Here is a 22,599-nt window from a genome sequence, read left to right as displayed (position 1 = left end):
CCGACTCTTAGCAACTCTATTCACAATAGAACACAACACTGCCCAGTCCTGCACCATCCTCACAACTGTTGCTATGCTTGAGCCCATTGCTGCTGCCACTCATTGGGGGTCTTCCTCTTTTTCACTGACCTTCCACATCTCATTGGGGGTCTTCCTCTTTTTCATCTCATTGGGGGTCTTCCTCTTTCACTGACCTTCCACATTATACAACAAAATGCCCCTCTTTAGAGACTGATTCCTCCTGATGATATGTCTGAAGTATGAGAGACAAAGTTTTTCCATCCTGAATTCTAAAGAGATTTTAACTGTACTTCTTCCAACACAAATTTGTTTGTTCTTCTGGCAGTCCATGATACTTTCAATATTCTTCTCCAACACCATACCTCAAATATATCAAATCTTCTATGGTCTTCTTTATTCACTGTCCAACTTAAACGCATGTATATGAGGTGTAGGACCTGAAGAAAAGACTCCATTTTGTACTTTGACCTGGGCACATCTCCCTGTTTCAGGGAAGCACCTGGTCAGTTTATACCGCCTGAAAGCAGCATACCTCACCCTCCCCGCAAGCAGAAGAGAATAGATAAGCATTCCAGACAGCCCAAGGTTAAATGATGTATGTCTTACTCACCCCAACCTAACGGCCCTAGCAATGGATAGGGGCCAATCAAACTGTAACACCTTATACCCCCTAAATGTAAGCCAATCCTAAAAAAGTTAGTCTGATGACCCCCGAAGTTGTTTGTAATCTTTATAAAAACCCCCGCTTAAAAAAAACAAACAAAAACCCGCTAACAAAGAGCTCAGGGCCTTTTTCTTGAGTCCACTGTGCCGGATACAGAGAAGGCCCAGGCTCGAGCTTGAATAAACGACCCTGTGCACTTGCATCAGCGTCGGCTCCTTGGTGGTCTTTGGGGACCCCGAATTCTGGGCATAACAGAGGCAATTGAAAATACCTTGGCTTGGGTCAGCAGTACTTTAGTCCTCAAATTGATATCTTTGCTCTTGAACACTTTAAAGAGCTTTTGTGCAGCAGATTTATTTCATGCAGTATGTTGTTTGATTTCTTGACTACTGCTTCCATGAGTGTTGATTGTGGATCCCAGCACAATGAAATCTTTGACAACTTTAATCTTTACTCGATTTATGAAGATCTTATTTATTGCTCCAGTGGTGAGGATTTTTTTTTTTTTTTCACATTGAGGTACAATCAGTACTGAGGGCTATAGTCTTTGACCTTCATTAGTGTGTATTTGAAGTCCTCTTTGCTTTCAGTAGGTAAGGTTGTATCATCTGCATATAGCAGGTTGTTAAGGAGTCTTCCTCCAATCTTGATGGCATATTCTTCTTCATATAATCCAGTTTCTCAGGTTATTTGGTCAGCGTAGAAGTTAAATAGGTATGGTGAAAGGACACAACCCTGACACACACCTTAGATGATTTGACACCATTTCATATGCCCTTTTCCCATTTGAACAACTGCTTCTTGGTTTATGTACAGGTTCCTCATAAGCACAATCAAGTGTTCTGGAATACCCATTCTTCCCAGTGTGATCCATAGTTTTCCTTGATATCTACACAGTACCAAGAAAATCAGAATGAAAAAATAATTGATAACAATTTGGGCACACCAAAAACCTTTATAAATGTTTATTCGTAGATTTATATATGTATACATTCACATTACTGAGGACTGGAAGAGAAATGGAAAGTAAACTATTGACTACAAACACATTATAACTGAGTATTTATTTTGTTTGCAAAATTGCTATTCATATTGCTATCTTTTAGGCTACCTTGACTGAAATATATAATCAGTGTCGACAGTATTATCAAGTATTTCAAGCAGCTAATGACTGGCTTCAAGATGCTCAAGAAATGTTACAGCTGGCAGCCAGTGGGCTAGATGTGGAGAGATCGGAGGAAAATCTGAAGAGGCATGTGGAGTTTTTCAATACAGAGGGTCAGTTCCACAGCAACCTGGAAACACTTCGAGGCCTGGTATCCAACCTCCACTCACTTCTCAAGCCATCTGGAGAAGAGGACCTAGCCCAGAAGCTGGCCTCTTTAGAGGAGAGGAGCCAGGCCACAACCCAGGACTCCAGAACCCAACAAGATCTCTTGCAGAGGTAATCGTAGTGGTTGCTTTATGCTTTATATTTTAGTGAAATGAATGGTCACCACCTGAAGTGGGAATAAACCATTTGTTTCCTTGGGCTGCCATCACGAACCCACAAAATGATGGCTCTACACAGCAGATTTATTTTCTCACAATTCTGGAAGCTAGAATCCTAAAGTTAAGGTGTGTCCTTAGGGCCATGCTCCTTTGGAAGGCTCTCGGGTAGACTGTGTCCCATACCTTTCTCTTCATCTCTGTGTTGCTGGCAGTGTTGGCATCCTTTGGCTTGTAGCTTAGCCTTTGTCATCATATGACATCCTCCTTGTGTGTCTGTATCTACTTCTTCATACAAGGACACTATAATATTAGATGAGGGTCCACATTAATGACCTTACCTTGCATTGATTCAATATACAAAGACCCTATTTCCAAAGATGGCTTCTATCACCGGTGCTGAGGGCTAGGGCTTCATTTGTTGTTGTCAGTGTTAAGTGACGTCCAGTTTGTTCCAACTCATAGCTACCTTGTATAGTCCTGGTGTGGCACTGTGGGTTAATGTGTTGGACTGCAAAGTTGCTTTGAATTGCAAGGTCGGCAGTTCAAGCTCACCAACCGCTCCTCAAAAATCCTATACAGGGTTTGCTGTGGGCCGGAGCTGACTTAGACAGTACTTAACAACAACAATAGGGTTTCTGAGGAGCAGCTGGTAGGTTTGAACTACCAACATTGCAGTGCTTATCCTATAGTCATACCAGGACCCCAGGACTACTTTTAGGAAAATAGAATTCAGCTCATAAGAATTAGTGCATAAATTCACTTGTCTCTCTTCTGGGCCAGTGCACATAATTGACATCAGAGCTCTAGGTAGAAATACATGATTCCTTATAGATGATTCTCATTCAACTTGGTTTCTTTGGGGCTTTTTTAAGGTGTGCAGCACAGTGGCAGGATTATCAGAAAGCACGAGAGGAGGTGATTGAGTTGATGAACGATGCAGAAAAGAAATTGTCAGAGTTTTCTTTACTGAAGACTTCGTCCAGTGTCGAAGCAGAAGAAAAACTGTCAGAACACAAGGTTAGTTGTTTAGTTGGTTTTGGTTTTTAAAGCCCTTTAATGAGTACAAAGGGAATATTTTAAGGGTATTTTAGTGGGTTTTTGAGATCTGATGATTTCAGGCAGAGATCATTAAATCTTCCTTCCTACCATTTGTGAAATCTGACACATTGAAATGAACCACATACCTGAGTATTTTAAGTTGGTTAGGTAATGACACCTTTTGAGGACTCCCATTGGCAATGCAGAGCTAAGGTTTAACCAATTCAAAGGGACAGAGAAGTTACTGCCAATACAACGCAGCAGCATTCAGTAAGTTCCAGTCAGTAGGTTCTGTTGATAACTTAGATTCATTCGCATAAAATTCAGTTATTAATAACTGAGCCTCCCTTGTTTATCACAGCAATGTCCGAAAAAATGGAGCATACCGAAGTATTGAATTCATATTTGTACTATGATGGTGGTGGTGTGCCATGCCATTGAGTCGGTTCTGACTCATAGTGACCCAGTATAGGCTTTCCATTTGAACTGCCGACCTTGCAATTAGCAGTCCAGTGCTTATCCTACTGTGCCCACAGCAGGCCTCCATTTATACTATGGAGTTTTTTAAAGTTGGGAAAATAAGTAGTAAGTAATAACTGAACTTTGTTATTCGTAAATAAATAATTTTCACTTTACCTCTTGAAGAAAAATCAAAGACCGTCCAGGAGCTAGATTGACAGAGAACCTTCACTACTGGGAGGAATTACAGGAACAATTGTGAGGTCGGTACAGGCCCAGGCAGTGTTTTGTTCTGTTGCCATGAAGTTGCTATGAGTTAGAACCAACCTGATGGCACCTAACAACAATAACCACTGCCTTACTCTCAACTGGACTACTGGTCAGGCACTGTAGGATCAGCACTGGACTGTGAACCATGAAGTCAGTAGTTCAGACTCATCTGCTGCTCCTCAGAAACCCTATACAGGGTCGCTATGTGTCAGAACCAACTCCACATCACCTAACAACAACCACCCTCAATTTAAAAATAAACGTAAAAGAAAGAAGTGCTAAAGTCACGTGAACTTATGTAGGGACATTTCTTCTGGGAGTTAATTTGGGAGATCATTTTGGGTTTTAGCACAAGATAAACATAGTACTTTTATAAAAACTAAAACTCTTTGTGTCTCTTTTTTGTTTCCCACCCTTAGAGTTTAGTGACAGTAGTTCACTCTTTCCATGAGAAGATTGTGACCCTGGAGCAAAAAGCTTCCCAGCTGGAAAAAACCGGAAATGACTCCAGCAAAGCCACCATCAGCAGATCAACAACTACAGTGTGGCAGCGTTGGACGCGGCTCCATGCGGTGGTTCAGGACCAGCAGAAGGTCTTGGAGGATGCGGTAGATGAGTGGAAGAGCTTTAGCAATAAGGTCATTTCTCTTCTTAATTGGCTAAGATTGCTTTTGTCCTGATTATGCCATATTTTATAAGGCAGTATTTTGCTCCGTTTTGGAATTGGCCTTTTGACACGAACACCAACTTATGAAGCAAAATACAGTATGCCATGTGCAATGTGTTCCAAGTCAGGATTAAATTATTTCTGTAAAATACAGTATGCCATGTGCAATGTGTTCCAAGTCAGGATTAAATTATTTCTGTAAGAAAACCAAACAAGAAGATTTTGAAAGATGAACAAAACCCATTTTGTCTCATTGGTAAGCTCTTGATAAAATTTTATTTACCTGACCCTGAGAAACTAGAAAATACTTTTTTGCCATGAAAGTGAGCAGGAATGTAATTAATTTGTCAACTTCTGTATTTAATTTCTTCCATCTGTTCATAAAGGTTCAATGTTTCAAGTCAGATGTTCCTTTATGACTCAAAGGCATAGTAGCCACTCTAGCCTAGATATTGCTTGCTGCTTTATGTTTATTATAAATTTTTTTTCTGATATTATTCGTAGCCTCTGATTGCCCTGAGGTGATTCTCTGACTAAAGCTTAAAACTCTGAATGAAAGTAGTCTTCTTTCATGTTAGGAAATTTCTCTTTCAGAAGGTTCTAGCTTCTGAAAGGAGTCCTGGTGTGGTGCTGTGGGTGAATGCAATGGGCTGCAAAGTTGATTTGAACCATGAGGCTGGTGGTTCAAGTTCACCAGCTGCTCCTCGGAAATCCTAGACAGGGTCACTATGGGTCAGAACCGACTTGACGGCATTTAACAACAACAAGCTTCTGAAAATATAGAGGTCACACGATCATTTTTAAAGTGCCTTTATGCATTACTACAGGAGTCCTGGTGTGGCACTGTGGGTTAATGTGCTGGACTACAAAGTCCTTTTGAACTGCAAAGTTAGAAGTTCAAGTTCACCACTCGCTTCTTCAAAACCATACTCAGGGTTGCTATGGTTGGAACCGACTTGACAGCACTTAACAACAATGCATTACTGCCAGCCCTGGTGACACGGTGGTTAAGCACCAAAGGGTCAGCAGTTTGAATCCACCAGCCTCTCTGGGAGAATCATGAAACATTTGTCCTTGTTACTGTCGTGTGCCTTCAAGTTAATTATGACTCAACGACCCGCTTTAGAGTTTCCAAGAGCTCCTGGTGGGTTTGCACTGCTGACCTCACGGTTAGCAGTCCAGTGCTTATTCTGTAGCACCACGCCAGGTCTCCTTGGATGCCCTATGGGGCAGTCCTACTCCGTCCTATCAGGTCACTCGCTATGAGTCAGAACTGACTGCAGGACTGTGGGTTCAGTCTTTTGGGTTTATGCATTGCTGTCCGATGTGGCATTCATGGGGAGTGCCCTGTTTTTCTCGTTTAGTCAGTTCTCAGCTTCATAGTATGTGCGTTTGTCACCAGGTTCAAAAAGCCGCTGAAATGATCGACCAGCTGCAAGATAAGTTACCGGGAAGTTTGGCAGAAAAGGCCTCCAAAGCAGAGCTCGCACTTCTCCTTGAAGACCACGACACCTTGGTTTTGGAGTTGGAGCAGCAGCAGGCGGCCCTCGGCGTGCTGTGTCAGCAAGCTCTGAGCATGCTCCAGGACAGGGCCAGTCCTGAGAGCCCGGGGGAAGAGCCGCTTGTCATGCAGGGACTCAGAGCAATGCAAGACCGCTGCCTAAAGTAATCACCTGCTCTTGGTTACTAAGTGTGGCCGTGACCCACAGGGACAGATGTGGTACTGGGACAGGCTTGGGGAGGGCTCCAATCCTGTTAACGTGCACATGTGGTGACCTGCTGCCATCATCCTGGCTTTCCATTTTCTTAGCTCTTCCGTCATTGCCTGGGAAACTACATACCGAGTTGTTGTTGTTGTTGTTAAGTACTGTGGAGTCGGTTCTGACTCATAGCGACCCTGTGTAGAGTTTCCAAGGCTGAAAATCTTTACAGGAGCAGAAAGCCTCATCTTTCCCCTGCGAAACAGCTGGTAGTTTCGAACTGCCGACCTTGAGGTTAACAGCCCAATTCGTAACCACTATGCTACCAGAGCTCCTCACCAGGACTCAGGAATATACTGTGGAACCAGACTAAAGTTGACAGCTACCCATCAGAGATAGACAAGACATTGTATGTAGTGTGAAAAGGAGGATTCTTCTACTACAAAGTAGAGGCAACTGACAAGGAGAACAGCTAATGCAGGGGCCCCTTCAGAAGAGATGTTGAGGCTGAAGAGTGAACAGGCCCCCGCTAGACAGTGGGATGGGTGGAAGGAGCATCATGGGTTACACTTTAGGTTGCTAACAGCAAGGTCAGCAGGTTGAATCCACCAGCAGCTCCATGGAGAAAGAGGAGACTGTCTACACTGCTCACACTTACTGAGAAACCCTACGTAGGGTGGCTGTGAGTCCGAATTGACATGTTGGTGGTGGGTTTGGGGTTTTTGAGATGGGTGGACAGTTTTCCCAACAGGAGAATTAGCACTTTCCAAGAACTGTTGGATAAGGGGAGTGAGGGAAGGCGATTCACGAGAATGAAGCTTCTTGTTGTTGCTCAGTGCCATCGAGTGCTTTCCAACTCATAGCGACCCTGTGCAGAGTCTGTGGAGCAGCTGGTGAGTTTGAACTGCCAACCGTGTAGTTGAAACTAACTTTGTGGTCCATTGCGTATCCTACAGCATCACACCAGAACTCCAGAATGAAATTAAAAAGGTAAATGTGGAGAACTATTGAGAACAGGAGAGCGTGGTGGCTCTGTAGGATAAACAAGGTTGGCAGTTCGAGCCCACCAGCTACTCTGTAGGAGAAAGATGAGAAAGAGTCACAGCCTCAGAAACTCTATACAGGTTGCTTTGAGTTGGAACTGATTTCACAGCAGTTAAAAACAATCACAAACTCAATTTTGATAAAATTTGAAAACTCCCCAACTACGTGGAGTCACTGGAAGTAGAACAAAGAATGCTGCAAAAATCCAAATAAGAAGAGTCCCTATTAGGTCCTTGGGTGGTAAGATGGTTAAGCACTCACTTAGATGCTAAAACAAAAGGTAAGGTGTTTGAGTCCACCCAGTGGTGTCTTAGAAGAAGACTTGATGATCTTTTGAACCATCAGCCATTGAAAGCCCTGTGGAGACAGTTCTACCCTGACACACACATGCGGGTGCCATGGGTCAGAATCAGCTCTTCAGCAACAGGTGGTTAGGTTTTATGTACTTGCAAAAAACACAATAGGTTTGACATTTGTGAATCCCTGTTTGGTAGTTTGATGTCATGTAGTAAGAATGTTCCTTTCGTTTCACACTCCCTTCCGCTTCCCCCCTTTGCTGTGTCTGAAGCACGAAGGAGACAGTGAAGAACAAAAGCAAAGTGGTAAAACAGGAGCTGAAGGAACGAGATGTGGTGGAGACGAAGATCAACGCTGTGAAATCCTGGGTTCAGGAAACGAAGGACTATTTGGGAAATCCAACAATAGAGACAGACACTCAACTTGAAGAACTTCAGGTACCCATTCTGTTTGCTCCAACCCCAAAAACATCAAAACATACCCTGATTTTCATTCAACACTGGTTTATCAGCCATGAAAATATTTAATGGAATTTTTTTAGAACTGGTTTGCATAAAATACATATTCCTATTCCTATGTTACACATAACCTGTACATGCATCTGATGTGAAGATTAAAGAAAAGTTTGAGACTTTTCTCTAATTCCACACTTTATGTTGATGTATGAGCTATATATAGCATTGTCTTTGTACTTATAAAAATCAAATTCCTTATCAGACTTCCCTCAGTTTCTTATTTTGACCTTTTCTTTAGAGTCTCTTAACAGAAGTTACAAATCACCGGCAGAACATTGAGAAAATGGCAGAAGAACAGAAAAATAAGTACCTGGGGTTTTCTACGATCTTGCCTTCTGAACTCTCCCTTCAGTTAGCTGAAGTGGCATTAGACCTGGGAACAATTCATGATCAGGTAAACCTACAATCCAGAGAGTGCCTTTCTTTCCATCCTTAAATAGGGCCAACATATTTCAATTACAGCCTTCTGGAAATGAGTAAAAACAGACCAGTCTGAAGCAATAGTATGAAATTGATGGTCTTACTATTAGCATAGAAATATATCAGACGGTCACGGATGTGTGAACAGTGATAGGCTATACAATTAAATATACTTGAGCTGTGTTTCCTCATAGCTTGTTTTGTTTGTTTTTTTCTAAAATGATTTAAGGCCGCAAATAGAGTAAGATTCAATTGTTTTTTTCTTTTATCCAATATATGTTTATTGAGTATACCAGGTGTTACTTCAGTTCATCTAAATTAATGAGATGCCTTCATTAGTATAATGGTGAGTATTCCCATCTGTCACGTGGGAGACCGGGGTTTGATTCCCCAATGGAGAGGCAGACACCCTTTTTTGAGTCCTGGTGTGGCGCACTGTAAGATAAAACACTGGACCCAAGGTCGCTTTGAACTATAAGGTCAGCAGTTCAAACTCATCATCTGTAACTTGGAAACCCTATACAGAGTTGCTATGAATTAGAACTAACTCAACAGCACTTAACAACAATAACAATTTAATGAGGTGAAGATATTTAAGAAAAGGGAACATCTAAGTAAGAAAAATAAGGGGAAGCAAGGGAAGAAGTTACTATCCAGCATGTGTGCTGGTGGATCCATAACCTCACCGGAGGAAGGATCCTCAGTCTAGCTCTAGCTTTCTCCCAACCAGAGGAAGGGCTGAAATGCAATTCATTCCTGTAAATTTAAACACCAATCTTATTTTTGAGAGGAAATACATAGTTATTTGTTGTCTTGAGGTCAGAGGTTTCTTGCGTGCTGTGGAGATACTTTCATTAGCATCTACCTGGGGACACATTGAGTCTCCAGGGCCCTCTGGGTAGCAGAATGCACTGCAGAGCCAAACCAGAGTTGAGAGCCACCCATCAGAGACAGATAAGACAAGCCATTTAGTAAAAGTGTGAAAAGCAGGATGTGGGACTACAAAGTAGAGACAACTATTTGAGGAGAAGAGTCAAAGAAGGGTTCTCTTCAGGAGAGATTGAAGTTGAGGGCTGACAGGCTTCAGCCAGTGAGATGGGTGGAAGGACTGTAGAGGGTTGTGCTTTGAGTTGCCATTTGCATAGTTAAGTTGAAACCAGATTTATGAATTCCAAACTGCCTCAACAAGTGGAAGGTAATAATGTATTGGACAGTCTGAAATTCACATGTATGCTGTATCATGCAGTCTTTTAAAAATCTCATTAAAATCCAATTGTAAGCATAACTTTGACCTAAGTCGGATATTTTATTTTCTATTATAAATAAGTAGTTGACCAATTTGACTCATTTCCCTGTACATTGGAAAGCTTATTGGGAAGAATAAATCTAAATCATTTTTTAAAAAATATTCAAATTTGAGCCCAGAAGTTGGGAGATTCTGGCATGGGATGGACGCCATCCAGGGGCCTGGGCAACTGGTGCAGTACGATGGAGCCACAAAAATGTGGTAGTGGAGTTCCTCAACTCTCAGGTTAGGTTGTATCAGAGGGCCCTACTGCCACCAAAATGAAGATCTAGGAGTGGAGTGTATCCTTTATAGCTGGAGTCCCTGCACTGTGAAGCTCCTAAATCCAGGGGAAGATTGATACCAAGATGCATGGAGAATTCCAAGGGATGCCAGACCCACAAGTGTTGAAAGAGACAAGGACCTTCCCTACGAGTCAACGGAGAGAGAGCCTTTCCCTAGATCTGCTTTACTGAATATTTCTGTGCTAGCAGCATTTGATAGACACCCTCTGAAATCTTGAAAGTACCATACCTGAGAGATCAGTGTGAGCCCCTTCTCCCAAATGGGGAAGCAGAAAGTGAGCCCAAGTGACTTCCCCAAGGCCATCTTGGAATTTGAATGCAGGTATCAAGCTCTAGAGCCCTTGTTCAGCTCCTTGCCCTTCTTGGTTTCATACTAGGTGCTTCGGAGCCTGTTGTAGAGTTGCTCCACAATAAATCCTTCCTCAAAAAAAAATGTAATTTTCCCTCACTCTGCATCAAGTTCTTTATATTGGAATTATTCAGATGTGTCCTATTTACTGTAACCTCCAAATTAAAATACTGACATCCACAAATCGTACTTTAAAGACCTTTTATTTACATAAAGAAAACATTTATCATTACCAGATTTTACTTTATTGTATACAATATTTATGAACGCTTGGTATCAAATCAAACCAATACCATCAGAAACTCATACATGGTCATGGTTCTTTTTAACCCACTTTCCATCACATGGACTTGGCATGCCATTTCTGTGAATTGGGAATGCCAATGAACATTTATAAAAAGAGTTAAGAGATTATTAACATCCACTTATAAATAGGGTTTGGAAACAAGTCCTCCCCCCCCCCCCAAATAATAATAATACTACAAATAAAAAGACTTGGAAGATTGTGCTGCAAGATTGAAAATCAAGTTAAGTGAAAAGATAGAATTCAGAATCTGTGCTACCATCTTCGATGAGTAGTCTGTACCTCTTCAGTGAATATAAGAATAAAAGAATCACTGTGTATCCACTGTGTTCTTCACTGAAACAGCAACAGAAAATACGCAATGACTTTGTAAAGATGAATTTGTAGACAATGTGTGTTGTTGTAAGTGGTAGGTTTGTCCAAGTGCCTCGGTGCTGATGTGGTGGTACCCATTGCCATAAAGCCTGCTCTGACGCACAGCAATCCTACAGGATGAGGTAGAATCTCCTAGGTTTCAAAGCTGTCTATGCAAGATGGCTGTCATATCTTTGTAACAAGAAGGGGCTGGTGGATTCAAGTCATGTAACCAGCAGGGCTCCTCAAAGCATTGTTAACATTTAAAGTATCTTTTGTCCCCATCATTTGTGGTTTTCAGTATCTATTATCCAGTTTTAACCAATGATGTCTTACTTGATTATTTAGATCCAGGACAAAGTAAAAGAAGTTGAGCAGAGCAAGGCCATGAGCCAGGAATTCAGCCGACAAATTCAGAAGCTAGCCAAAGATCTTACAACGATCCTAACAAAGCTCAAAGCCAAGACAGATAATCTAGTTCAAGCTAAAACTGAACAAAAGGTAAGAAAGGAAAAGGGGAAATAAAAAGATTACTGGTGTGGTACTGTAGGAGATAAGCATTGGACTGAAAGTTCGGTGGTTCAAACTCACCAGCTGCTCCATGGAAAGTGTATACAGGGTTGCTATGAGTCCGAACCAACTCCACAGCACTTAGCAACAACTAAGTAAATTAAATTTTTTTGGAAGTCAGTTTCATTTTGAAGATACGGAAAAGAGCTTTCCTCATTAACAAGTTGCATTAAAACCAAATGATAAAAGCAGGCAGAAAAGACATTTTATAAATGTTATATTACATGTCTACTTGCATAGTATAATGTGTCCTTACAATTGAACTGTATTAAGAAATTTACAAGAATGTGTATTTAAGAAGGAATAATGTCAAAAGACTCAATGCTAATTTAAGGATGTTGTTGTGTGCCATCAAGTCGGTTCCTGTAGGAAGGAGTAGAACTGCCTCCACTGGGTTCCCTAGACTCTGAATCTTTAAGGAAGCAGACTGCTACATCTTTCTGCCAAGGAGGCACTGCTGATGGGTTGGCACAGTTGATCTTTCTGTTAGCCACTGAGTGTTTAACGACTGTGCCTCTTGGTATCCTGATTTAGGGACACAAGGATGTTAGTTCCAAAGAGAATTTTGTGCTCAGCATATAATCTGTGTTCTCACTCTGTTGATGAGTTAAAGGACTCTAATCCTTTTTTGGGTGGGGCAGAAGGAAAATGTTAACCTCTTAGTCAGCCTCACAGGAAATAAACACCAGATTCCAACACAGTCAGCTCGGCCCTGCCTGTCCAACCCAATAAACTGAAATGGCCAGATCTGATTAGAATTTTTCTTTAGACTCTTAATTCTTCTGATCTTAGAAAACCTGAAGATATTTATTTTGTGCAGTACAATGTGGTTTCATGTTGATGCCCATGTAGATGCTGGGAGAAGAACTAGATGACTGTAATGTGAAGTTAATGGAACTCGATGCGGCAGTACAGACATTCTCTGAGGAGAACGGCCAACTGGGCAAGCCACTGGTCAAGAAGATGGGAAAGCTGACTGAACTCCACCAGCAGAGCGTGAGGCAGGCTGAGAACCGGCTCACCAAGCTCAGTCAGGTACGTTTCCCAGGCCAGTCACTGAAACCCTCCAAGGAAGAAACGTTAACATTCTGGTGTTCTTTGTGGAAAATAGAAAGATAAAATTGACTATAATGAGAGTAATTTAGATATAACTTATTTCTTACCAGACCTGTGTTCTTAAGGTTTATACTGAAACCTGCATTTATTTTATATCAAACCAGGTTATGAAATCACTGACAAAGATGGTCACATAAATGGATTTTGGAGTCAATTTTTCATAACCTGGAGAAGTGCGATTAGTGTTTTTTAAGATAAATAATCACCCATTAACATGTTTTGTATGCTTTATTATCAGTTTAGGGTGAATTCAAGTTTCTTAAAACAAGATATATTTAACATTAGCTTACCAAAGTCCTATAGGATAAGCACTTGACTATAAGGTCAGTTTGAACCACAAGGTCAGTGGTTCAAACTTACCATCCACTCCTCGGAAACCCTATACAAGGTCGCTTTGAATCAGAACCAACTGGATGACACTTAACAACAACAACAAATAATAATAGCTTGCGTTTGCTACATTATCAGAAGCCCCAAGTCGACCTGCTATCATAATCATTGAGTAAAGAATGGGCTTTTGCTAAGTTAAATAGGAATTTGGCAACCACTGAATTATAATATTGAACCCTGGTATGCTCTATTTGTCACCTGCTACTTCCTTACCTACTGATCAACCTCTGAGGGTTTGGGTTGGGAGGAGAGCGATAAGAATAAGAGCTGAAATGGAACAGTAAGGAAAAGATCATTCAGGCACATGAAGAATTTGGACTTTATCTTAAATTTGCTGGAAAGTCTTTGATAGATTTTCCACAGGGAAAGTTTTTTCATGCTACCTTTAAAAATCACAGATATTATATTATAATGACCAACCTTTAGTACCATTATACTAAAAGAGATCTTTAGTTAGAAGACTGACTCATAGCTCAGGAAGCAGAGTGTACATGTGTTAACAGAATGTTAATACTTTCTTTAGGCAGCAGCACATTTAGAAGAATACAATGAAATGCTTGAACTCGTTTTGCAGTGGATTCAGAAAGCTAAAGTCTTAGTACATGGAAATATTGCATGGAACTCAGCAAGCCAACTTCGGGAGCAATACATTGCACATCAGGTACCTTTGGGAATTCGGTTTAAGTGTTAACTTAGAGAGCAGTTTGATAACTGGCTAGACTGATATAAGATTTCCAGGGTCATGGTGGGGAATCATTGCAAGTTCCAGATCAGACGAAAGAAGGTTACCTAATGTAACCCTATTGCACGTTGTCAGGGGTTTGGCGGAAGATTTGGCAGAGATTTCATGAGTGTTTGTGAGTCATGGAGGGATCAGACGTTCTCCTCAGAGAATGTCTGTACTGCCACATCGAGTTCCATTAACTTCACATTACAGTCATCTAGTTCTTCTCCCAGCATCTAAAGAAAGACTTCATGCTTAATAAAGTGGAGTGTCATTGAAAAAGAAGAAGACCCCCAACAAGATGGATTAGCACAATGGGCTCAAACGTAACAATTGTGAAGCTGGCAGAGGACCAGGCAAATCAGAACTGACTTGATGGTCCCTAACAACAACGTGGACATAAAGATATTCCGCCTTCTCTAAATGTTCCTTTCCCAAGACAGAAAATAGTCAGCCCAGTCTTACAGGACTATATTTTGCTGCTACTTTGAAACAATTGCTTGCAGCAATATGGTAGGAGATGGGGTAACGTATAGCAAGATGATGGGCTTTGTCAAAGAACAAAGATATCAGTTTGAGAACTAAGGTGCACTTGGCCCAAGCCCTGGTCTTTTTAATTGCCACAGTATGCCTCTGGAAGTTGGACAATGAATAAAGAAGAAGAACGTAGAGGAGTGGATGCATTTGAATTATGATGCTGGTAACAAAAATTGGAAGTACCGTGCTTGAACTGCAGAAGAGCAAGCAAACCTGTTTTGGAAGAAGTACAGCTAGAATGATCCTTAGTAGTAAGGTATTTTCAGTAACCTCATGTGCATGTGAAAGTTGCACAATGAATAAGGAAAACCACAGAAGAATTAATGTATTTGAGTTATGGTGTTGAAAGAGAATATTAGAAGTACCATGGGCTGCCAAAAGAACAAACCAATCTGTGTTGAAGGAAGTACAACCAGAATGCTCTTTGGAAGCCAGGATGGCCAGACTTCGTCTCTCATACTTTGGACATATTGTCAGGAGGAAGCAGTTTCTGGAGGAGACCCCCAATGAGATGGATTGGCACAGTGGCAGCAGGAATGGGCTCAGCAACAATTGTGAGGTTCATCCAGGACCGGGCAGTGTTTTGTTCTGTTGTGCATAGGGTCGCTATGAGTTGGTACTAACTCGGTGGCAGCTAATAATAATAAGAAATAGTGAGGATAGCTAACTTTCTTGCACTTTGGGCATTTTGTCAGGAAGGACCAGTCCCTGGAGAAGGACATCATGCTGGGCAAAGTGGAGGGTCAGCAAATAAGAGTACACCCCTGAAGTGAGATGGATTGGCACGTTGGCAGTGGCAGTGGGTTCAAACATAGCAGTTATGGTCAGGATGGTGCAGGACCATCAGTGTTCCGTTCTATTGGTCATGGGGTCACTAGAAATTGAAACCAACTTGATGGCCCCCAACAACAGCAGCAACCAAAGTGTTGCGATTTAAAGCTGTGTTTTTTGGAGCAAAAATACATTCCCACTCTGAACTCAACTCTGTTTTCTGATCTCTAAGATGGGGATGTACATGAACAACATTTTGTTGCAATGTTAAGGTGAGGATCAGATGTTTTAATGCGCTCAAATGTGTAGCACAGCACCTGGTTCTTACAAGTGCGTCGTGAGAGTGCCAGGGCCTCCTTCCTGGCATTCTGCCAGGTTGCAGTCACATGATCTTCCATAGGAGGTGGGAGGTCAGATGAGAACAAGCAATGAGCCTCACACCCCACACTGGCTGCATTATTTCATTTCCTCTGAGACTACCGGACACAAATGTTCCTTTTGTCTCAATCATATCATCCAGGAAATTATTTCATCCTTTTGTAATTTACACTTGATTTAGATGCAGATATCTAACAGCCTGCTTATTACCTTGCAATAAAATATAGAATTGTGTTTAATTCATGTCTTGGTTCTCTAGTGCTGCTAGATGAATACCATAGATGTATGGCTGTAAGAAACAAAAATGTGTTCTCTCACAGTTGAGGAGGCGAAGGGTCCAAATCGCTGGCTTTGGGGGAAGGCTCTCTCTCTCCGTTGGTTCTAGAGAAAGGTCCTTGTCTCCTGTCAGCATCTGTAGGCCTGCCATTCCTTAGAGATCTCCAGGTGTTTGGGCATCCATTTTCCCCTGGATCTGGGAGCTTCAGAATGCAGGGACTCCAGGTCCAAAGGACCCATCCCACTCCTGACTCTTCCTTCTTTGCAGTAGCAAACGTCTCTCTCTGTTTATCTTTTTAAGATAAAAGATGTTACAGGCCACATCCTGGGAAACTCCCTTATATGGAATTAGGATTGTAATGGGATTTATTGTTGCTGTCCTTAAGTGTCCTCCAGTTGGTTCAGATTTACATCGACCCTGTGTAGAGTTTTTGAGGCTAGCATAGTAGTTACGAATTGGGCTGCGAACCTCAAGGTCAGCAGTTTGAAACTACCAGCGGTTCCATGGGAGAAAGATGAGACTTTGTGCTCCCATAAAGATTTACAGCCTCAGAAACCCTGTACATGGGTTGCTGTGAGTCAGAACCAACTCCACGGCACATCATCACCACCACCACCACCACCACCACCACCAATGTTTTGAGAGCAGAAAGCCTCATTTCTGGTGGTGGGTTTGAACAGCTGACCTTGTGGTTAGCAGTCCAGTACTTACACAGTGCTTCAAGAGTACTGCAGCCCATCTTTAGTCCTCTTCTTGGTTAATCATATCAGACCACATCACGGGGAGTTGTCACAGAACTGCCCCCTCACATCACTACCTAACTGCCTAGCCACTAAGAATCATGGTCCAGCCAAGTTGATATGTATTCAACTTGGCAGGGAGGGTACAATTCAATCCATGACACAATGTCTTTCAACTAATGTCAGTTTCCTTTCTCTTACATCCTGGTTGGAGTCCTGGTATGGCGCTGTAGGATAAGCACTGAACTCGGTTCTTTCCCACCAGCTGCTCCTCAGAAACTCTATCCAGGGTCACTATGGGTTGGAACCAACTGCATGGCTCTTAACAACAACAACAACATCCTTGATTTATGTATACTTGTGTAATTCACGTCCATCCCCTTCTCCACTCCAGCTCTCAGAGATCTACATCATTCCTCCTTCCATGCAGGTTTTAACAACCTCCTAATGGGCTTTTCAAGGAGCTCTGGTAGTGTAGTGGTTACGAATCAGGCTGCGAACCTTAAGGTCAGCGGTTCGAAACTACCAGCCGCTCCGCGGGAGAAAGATGAGGCTTTCTACTCCCGTAAAAATTTACACCCTCGGAAACCTTGTACAGGGTCGCTATGGGTCGGACCCGACTCGATGGCACTTAACAACAACAACAATGGGCTTTTCACATCCATCATCTTCTTACCCTAATTGTTCTTGCACACACTTCTTGGCAGTCTTCCTTAAACAACCCCATTTTTTTTTTTTTTTTTTTTTACTGTCTTAGGGCATGCTTAGTTATTAACAAGACTTAAGTAACAATTGCCTTGCAAACAATGAAAAAATAAATTCAGACTCATTAGAAATCTGTGAATACAAATTAAAGCAGAGATAGAGAATAAGCATTTAAAGTAGCCACACAATTGTTTGAAAGTTCATATGTAATGAAGTGAGGGCTCTCACACACTGCTGGTAATATAGGAAAGCTGTTTTTGCAAATTAATCTTGCAAATGTATATGATCACCAAAACTGTTATTATTCTTACCTGATGATTATATTTTTGAACACAATGAGGAAACTGTGTAGCCCAAAATGCAGAAGATATTTGATGCAGTATCAACTACAGTGAAACATTAAAGAAAACATAAATATCAAGCTGTTTTTCTGCATAAATTCTTGTATATGATGGAATATAATATGGTCTGCAAAACAATCATGAAGGTGTTTTTAATAGTTCCTGCATGGAGTTGTAGCTGCTGCTATAGGAAAAGCATGAATACTAGCCACAAGGTCAATAGTTCTAACCCACCAGCTGCTCCTTGAGTCGGAGCCTCTATGAGTTAGAACCTACTCCATGGCACTTATCAACAGCACACATTCATTCATTTGTTTATTCAAAGAACATTTGTAGAATATTTCCAGCATTAGGAATTTAACTTAGCATTTGAATACAAAGAATTCTCCCTCTCTGTTCCCAGAGAGCTAACAGTCTAGGGGAGAAAAGTGATGAACACTCAGGACAATTACAGTACCTGTGAGCCCCCAGTGGTGCAGGCTGCTAACCTGTCTGGCTGCTAACCAAAAGGTTCAAGGCTGGAGTCCACCCTGAGGCCTGGAGATCTGCTTCCAACGAATCAGCTCTTGAAAACCCTGTGGAGCACAGTTCTGCTCTAACACACCTGAGATTGCCAGGAGTTGGTGTCTACTTGGTGACAACTGGTTTTGTTTGTTGTTGTTGATTCTTTGGTGATAAGGGCAGGGAAGGAGGCCCACTGTGCTGAAGGAAACCAGCCTGCAGGATTTTGCTGGAAGGTTAATGAGGCTTCTTTGGAAGAGATGACACTGGGCTGAGTCCCGAAAACCATACAGAGTGCCTGCTGTGGAATCTCAGCGGTAAAAGAGGCGCTCTGTTATGGACATTTGACCATTGAATGTGGAGAGAGGAGCTGGTGGGGAACTGGAAAGAGGGAAAAATAGGTAAGACTAGACGGCTAAGAAGATCAGAAACGTGCATTGGCCTGGATCTAGAGCCTAAAGTCACTGTGAAGCTTCTGACACTCTGCAATCAAGAGACAAATCCAGATGGATGAAGGAAAGACAGTATCTGTGCTTTAAAAACAGGCAGGTGAAGGAAAGACTGTATCTGGGAGACCAGCTAGGTGGAAGGTGGTTTCAGCATTCCAGTAGAAGATGACAGGACCTCCCTTCCAGATTGAGAGAAGACAGGGATCAGGAGAGATGATGGCGCTAGAACATGGAAACTTAGTGACTGGCTAGAGATGCCTCAGAGAGGGAGGAGTCGAGGGATTTCCAGGTTATGACTTGGGCGTTGGAGTGGGTAACTGTCTTATGGGACACAGTTTATACAGTGTTTGTTAAGTGCCCTTGAGTCTGTTCAAACTCATAGGGACCCTATGTAGGACTTCCGATGAGTAGTTGATGGGTCTGGACCATCAACCTTGTGGTTGGAAGTTCATTGCTTATCCTATAGCATAACAGTAATGCTTATTATACCATTATGTGTATTTCTGTTACCACTGCTCCCAGTAGGCTCCTACTGAGTGACAAGGGTCACAGTTTATTCCCCTTGGTGCTCCACATTGTTTCTACGCTTTTGTTACTTAAAGACAAGTGATCAAAGGCTGTTTGTTTGCAATGCTTTTGCCGTGATTTTATTTCCTAGACAAAATGTGGTGCTGTAAGATTAAGCACTGGACTGCAAGCCACAAAGCTGACTGTTCAAACCCATCAGTTGCTCCTCAGAAATCCCATATAGGTTTGCTATGAGTTGGAACTGACTCGGCAGCACTTAACACCACATTCAGATGATAGAGAATATAAGTGTTTAAAAGTGCTTCTTAGTTTCAATATGAAGAAAGCAAGGCCCAGACACCTGATCAACATACCCGTTGGGGTGGGAGATAAAGCAGAGAAGCCTTATGATCCAGCACTTTAAAAATTGTTGACTACTGCTGAGCCTCAATTTCTTCCTTGTGAAATGGGACCACAGTAGGGAGCTGCCTGAAGTGTGGCAGGGGCAGGGGTACAAGGAGAGAAAACTCATAGGCTCACAGAGCCTACGCAGCTGTAAGTGCAGTGAACACCCATCCTGGTCTGGTAGCCATTGGCATCGCCACACCCTCTCTGACCTCTGGATGTTATTCATACTGACAATTCACTCTAGACCCTGCTAGAAGAATCTGAAGAAATCCACCGCAATCTGGAAGCAATGACAGAGAAACTACAGTGCCTCACTAGTGTGTACTGTACAGGAAAAATGTCTCAGCAAGTGGCAGAATTGGGACGGGAGATGGAGGAGTTACAACAGATGATCAGAATCCGTTTGCAGAATCTCCAAGATGCTGCCAAGGTAAAAAGAATAAAAAACTTAAGTATTTATAGTTGTGTGTGTACAGACAGTAGTGATCAGTTGTAGGATTCTCACCTTCCATAAAAGAAATCCTGATGGCACTGTAGGATAAGCACTGGACTGCTAACCTCAAGGTCAGTGGTTCAAACCCACCAGTTGTTCCTTGGAAACTTTATACCGGGTCACTCTAAGTCAGAACTGACTTAACAGCATTAAACCACACAGCAACAGCATGCGAGAAACTTGACTTTGATTCCTGGCCATTACCCACCTGTCAGTGGGGGGTTTGCCTGCTGTGATGCTGAACAGGTTTCCAGAAATCCAGATTAAGACAGACTGGGAAGAAATGTCTGGTAACTACTTCAAAAACTCTACCAATGGGCTATGGATCACAGTGGTCCAGTCCCACTGCACTGTTTCTGCAGGATGTGGGGGCTGACTTGATGGCAACTGACAGCAATATAAACCCACACACACATACACACATACAGATATACTGTTACAAAATGGCATTGCTGTTAGGGAAATAGACCGCCCCAGTGATGGTGTTTGGGCTGTGAAGTTTTTCCTCATGTATGACTTCAGACTCCAACTGATGCTATACTGACATTCATGTCACCGTTACTCTCCAGGATATGAAAAAATTTGAAGCAGAACTAAAAAACTTACAAGCTGCTCTGGAGCAAGCCCAGACAACTCTCACATCCCCGGACGTCGGCCGGCTCAGCCTCAAGGAACAACTATCTCATCGACAGGTAGGCAAAGCTGATTCTGGTGATGAGTGAGAACTTTGATTTTGAGAGAAGATAGGGGAGGAAAACAGTTTCTAAATCCACTTATGATCTTCCAAAATCCCAAACCCACTGCTATCCAGGCAGTTACAACCCTTAGGACGGAGTAGAGATGCTTCATAGGCTCTCTGGGGCTGTACACCTTTATGGAAGGAGACAGTCTCAGAGGCACTTAGGATAAAGGGCTGACAATCTGCTTTTGATTGAAAACCTGCTGGAGTCTACTCATTATTCAGAATTGACTCGAGGGCAGCTGGTTTTACAACAAAGGTGTCATTTGACAAATGGAAATCTTTATGGGAGCAGAAAGCCTCATCTTTCTCCTGAGGAGTAGCTGGTGGATTTCAACTGCTGACTTTCTGGTGAGTGGTTCAGTACTCCATACTCCTCCACCACCAATGCTCCTGATGTCTCTTATGAAATAGGAAATATATGAAATTTTACAGGAGCATGCATTTGTAGACAATAAATTGCATTCCTTACATATTATATGAATGCTTGTAATTGCAATACAACTTTAAATGATATTGGAATACTGAATTATTAGAAATTGGATATCGTACTTTCAGCATTTGTTGTCAGAAATGGAGTCACTGAAACCAAAGGTCCAAGCCGTGCAGACCTGCCAGAGCGCACTCCGGATCCCTGAGGATGTGGTTACCAGCCTGCCGCTCTGCCACGCAGCTCTGCGCCTGCAGGAAGAAGCCAGCCGGCTGCAGCACACCGCCATCCAGCAATGCAACATCATGCAGGCAGGTGCCGCTGTGCCAAGGCTGGGGCCGTGGTGCGGGGGGTGGGGGGTGGGGGGACCCTGCCAGCAGAGCAAGACCGGATGAGTCAGGAGCTTCTTTTATTAGCATTGTGTGGGCTCACCCATCAAAACACATCCAGAGTGTTCAATTTGACAGACTGTCGTGCTTATATAAAGGAGGAGATTCAAATGCGATCCTGTGGATCACACACCAATGCCTGGGAAAAGCTCTATTAAAAATACCCTTTGCTGAAAGCTATCTTTTTGTGATCTCCTTTGCGAAGAACAATGTGTACAGCTTAATTTTATATGCAATCATATGTTTTGATCTCTTCTTCGGAACTTGAGGACCATCTAGGACTTCCTAATATGAGTTTAATGTTATTGTGTGTTGCTGAATGCTTTTCCCATTTCAGGTTTTCTGCACTAAAATGCAATTCCCTGCCTAAGAAGTGCATCTCAAGGTTTTGCTCTCTGTGTCTCTTAACCTGAGAAGGGAAATTTTATTTACAACAAAAAAGCTATATTATTTATGTCATATCTCCTATAAACTAATTTATATCTGCTTTATCTCCATCCCCCAAAATGCATAAATCACCTCTCATTAAACTTCTAGTGGTCCATTTCAATGACATGTGATCCTTGAATTCTGTTGCAATTTCTTAGCTAGTAGATTCCTAAGGATAGAAGTCATACATAATTCTTTGTTGTTGTGTTTTAATCTGACTGTGGTACTTAATCCAGTGCCTTATACATCTATGAAGGAGCTTCAACAAGTTTGTGGAAAAGTGTCATTATCTTCTCATTCTATTTTTCCATGAGCTTTCTGATTGTAGCCCCCTCATATATTCAGTATTTCTGAGATGGGAAAATGAATGAATCTTACTTTTCATACTTGTACATACCTTCTGTCCATTACATTACTATCTTTCACATAGGCAACGAGAAGGCAGTGGATTCTAACCACTTACCTGGCTTCATTTCATCGATAATTTTGATAAAAAAAAATTTAGGGAAAAGGTCCTCCAAT

At 42.1% G+C, this 22,599-nt stretch overlaps 1 protein-coding gene across 1 annotated transcript in view; it reads left to right on the top strand.

Moving 5' to 3' along the window:
• The window catches only part of SYNE1 (spectrin repeat containing, nuclear envelope 1), a 554,350-nt gene that overhangs the window by 305,670 nt on the left and 226,081 nt on the right, over positions 1-22,599 (top strand). Inside the window, exons 76-87 of the mRNA XM_006874353.1 lie at positions 1,792-2,129; positions 3,049-3,193; positions 4,363-4,581; positions 6,013-6,275; positions 7,923-8,088; positions 8,405-8,560; positions 11,532-11,684; positions 12,606-12,788; positions 13,783-13,920; positions 19,842-20,027; positions 20,660-20,782; positions 21,388-21,570. Coding sequence (XP_006874415.1) covers positions 1,792-2,129; positions 3,049-3,193; positions 4,363-4,581; positions 6,013-6,275; positions 7,923-8,088; positions 8,405-8,560; positions 11,532-11,684; positions 12,606-12,788; positions 13,783-13,920; positions 19,842-20,027; positions 20,660-20,782; positions 21,388-21,570 — 2,253 coding nt within the window. The remainder of the gene's footprint in view (positions 1-1,791; positions 2,130-3,048; positions 3,194-4,362; positions 4,582-6,012; positions 6,276-7,922; positions 8,089-8,404; positions 8,561-11,531; positions 11,685-12,605; positions 12,789-13,782; positions 13,921-19,841; positions 20,028-20,659; positions 20,783-21,387; positions 21,571-22,599) is intronic.

Source organism: Chrysochloris asiatica, unplaced genomic scaffold (assembly GCF_000296735.1).
Source record: "Chrysochloris asiatica unplaced genomic scaffold, ChrAsi1.0 scaffold00271, whole genome shotgun sequence".
Lineage (NCBI taxonomy): Eukaryota > Metazoa > Chordata > Mammalia > Afrosoricida > Chrysochloridae > Chrysochloris > Chrysochloris asiatica.
The sequence above is the reverse complement of the archived record's forward strand: the minus strand, read 5'-3'. Positions and strand labels throughout refer to the sequence as shown.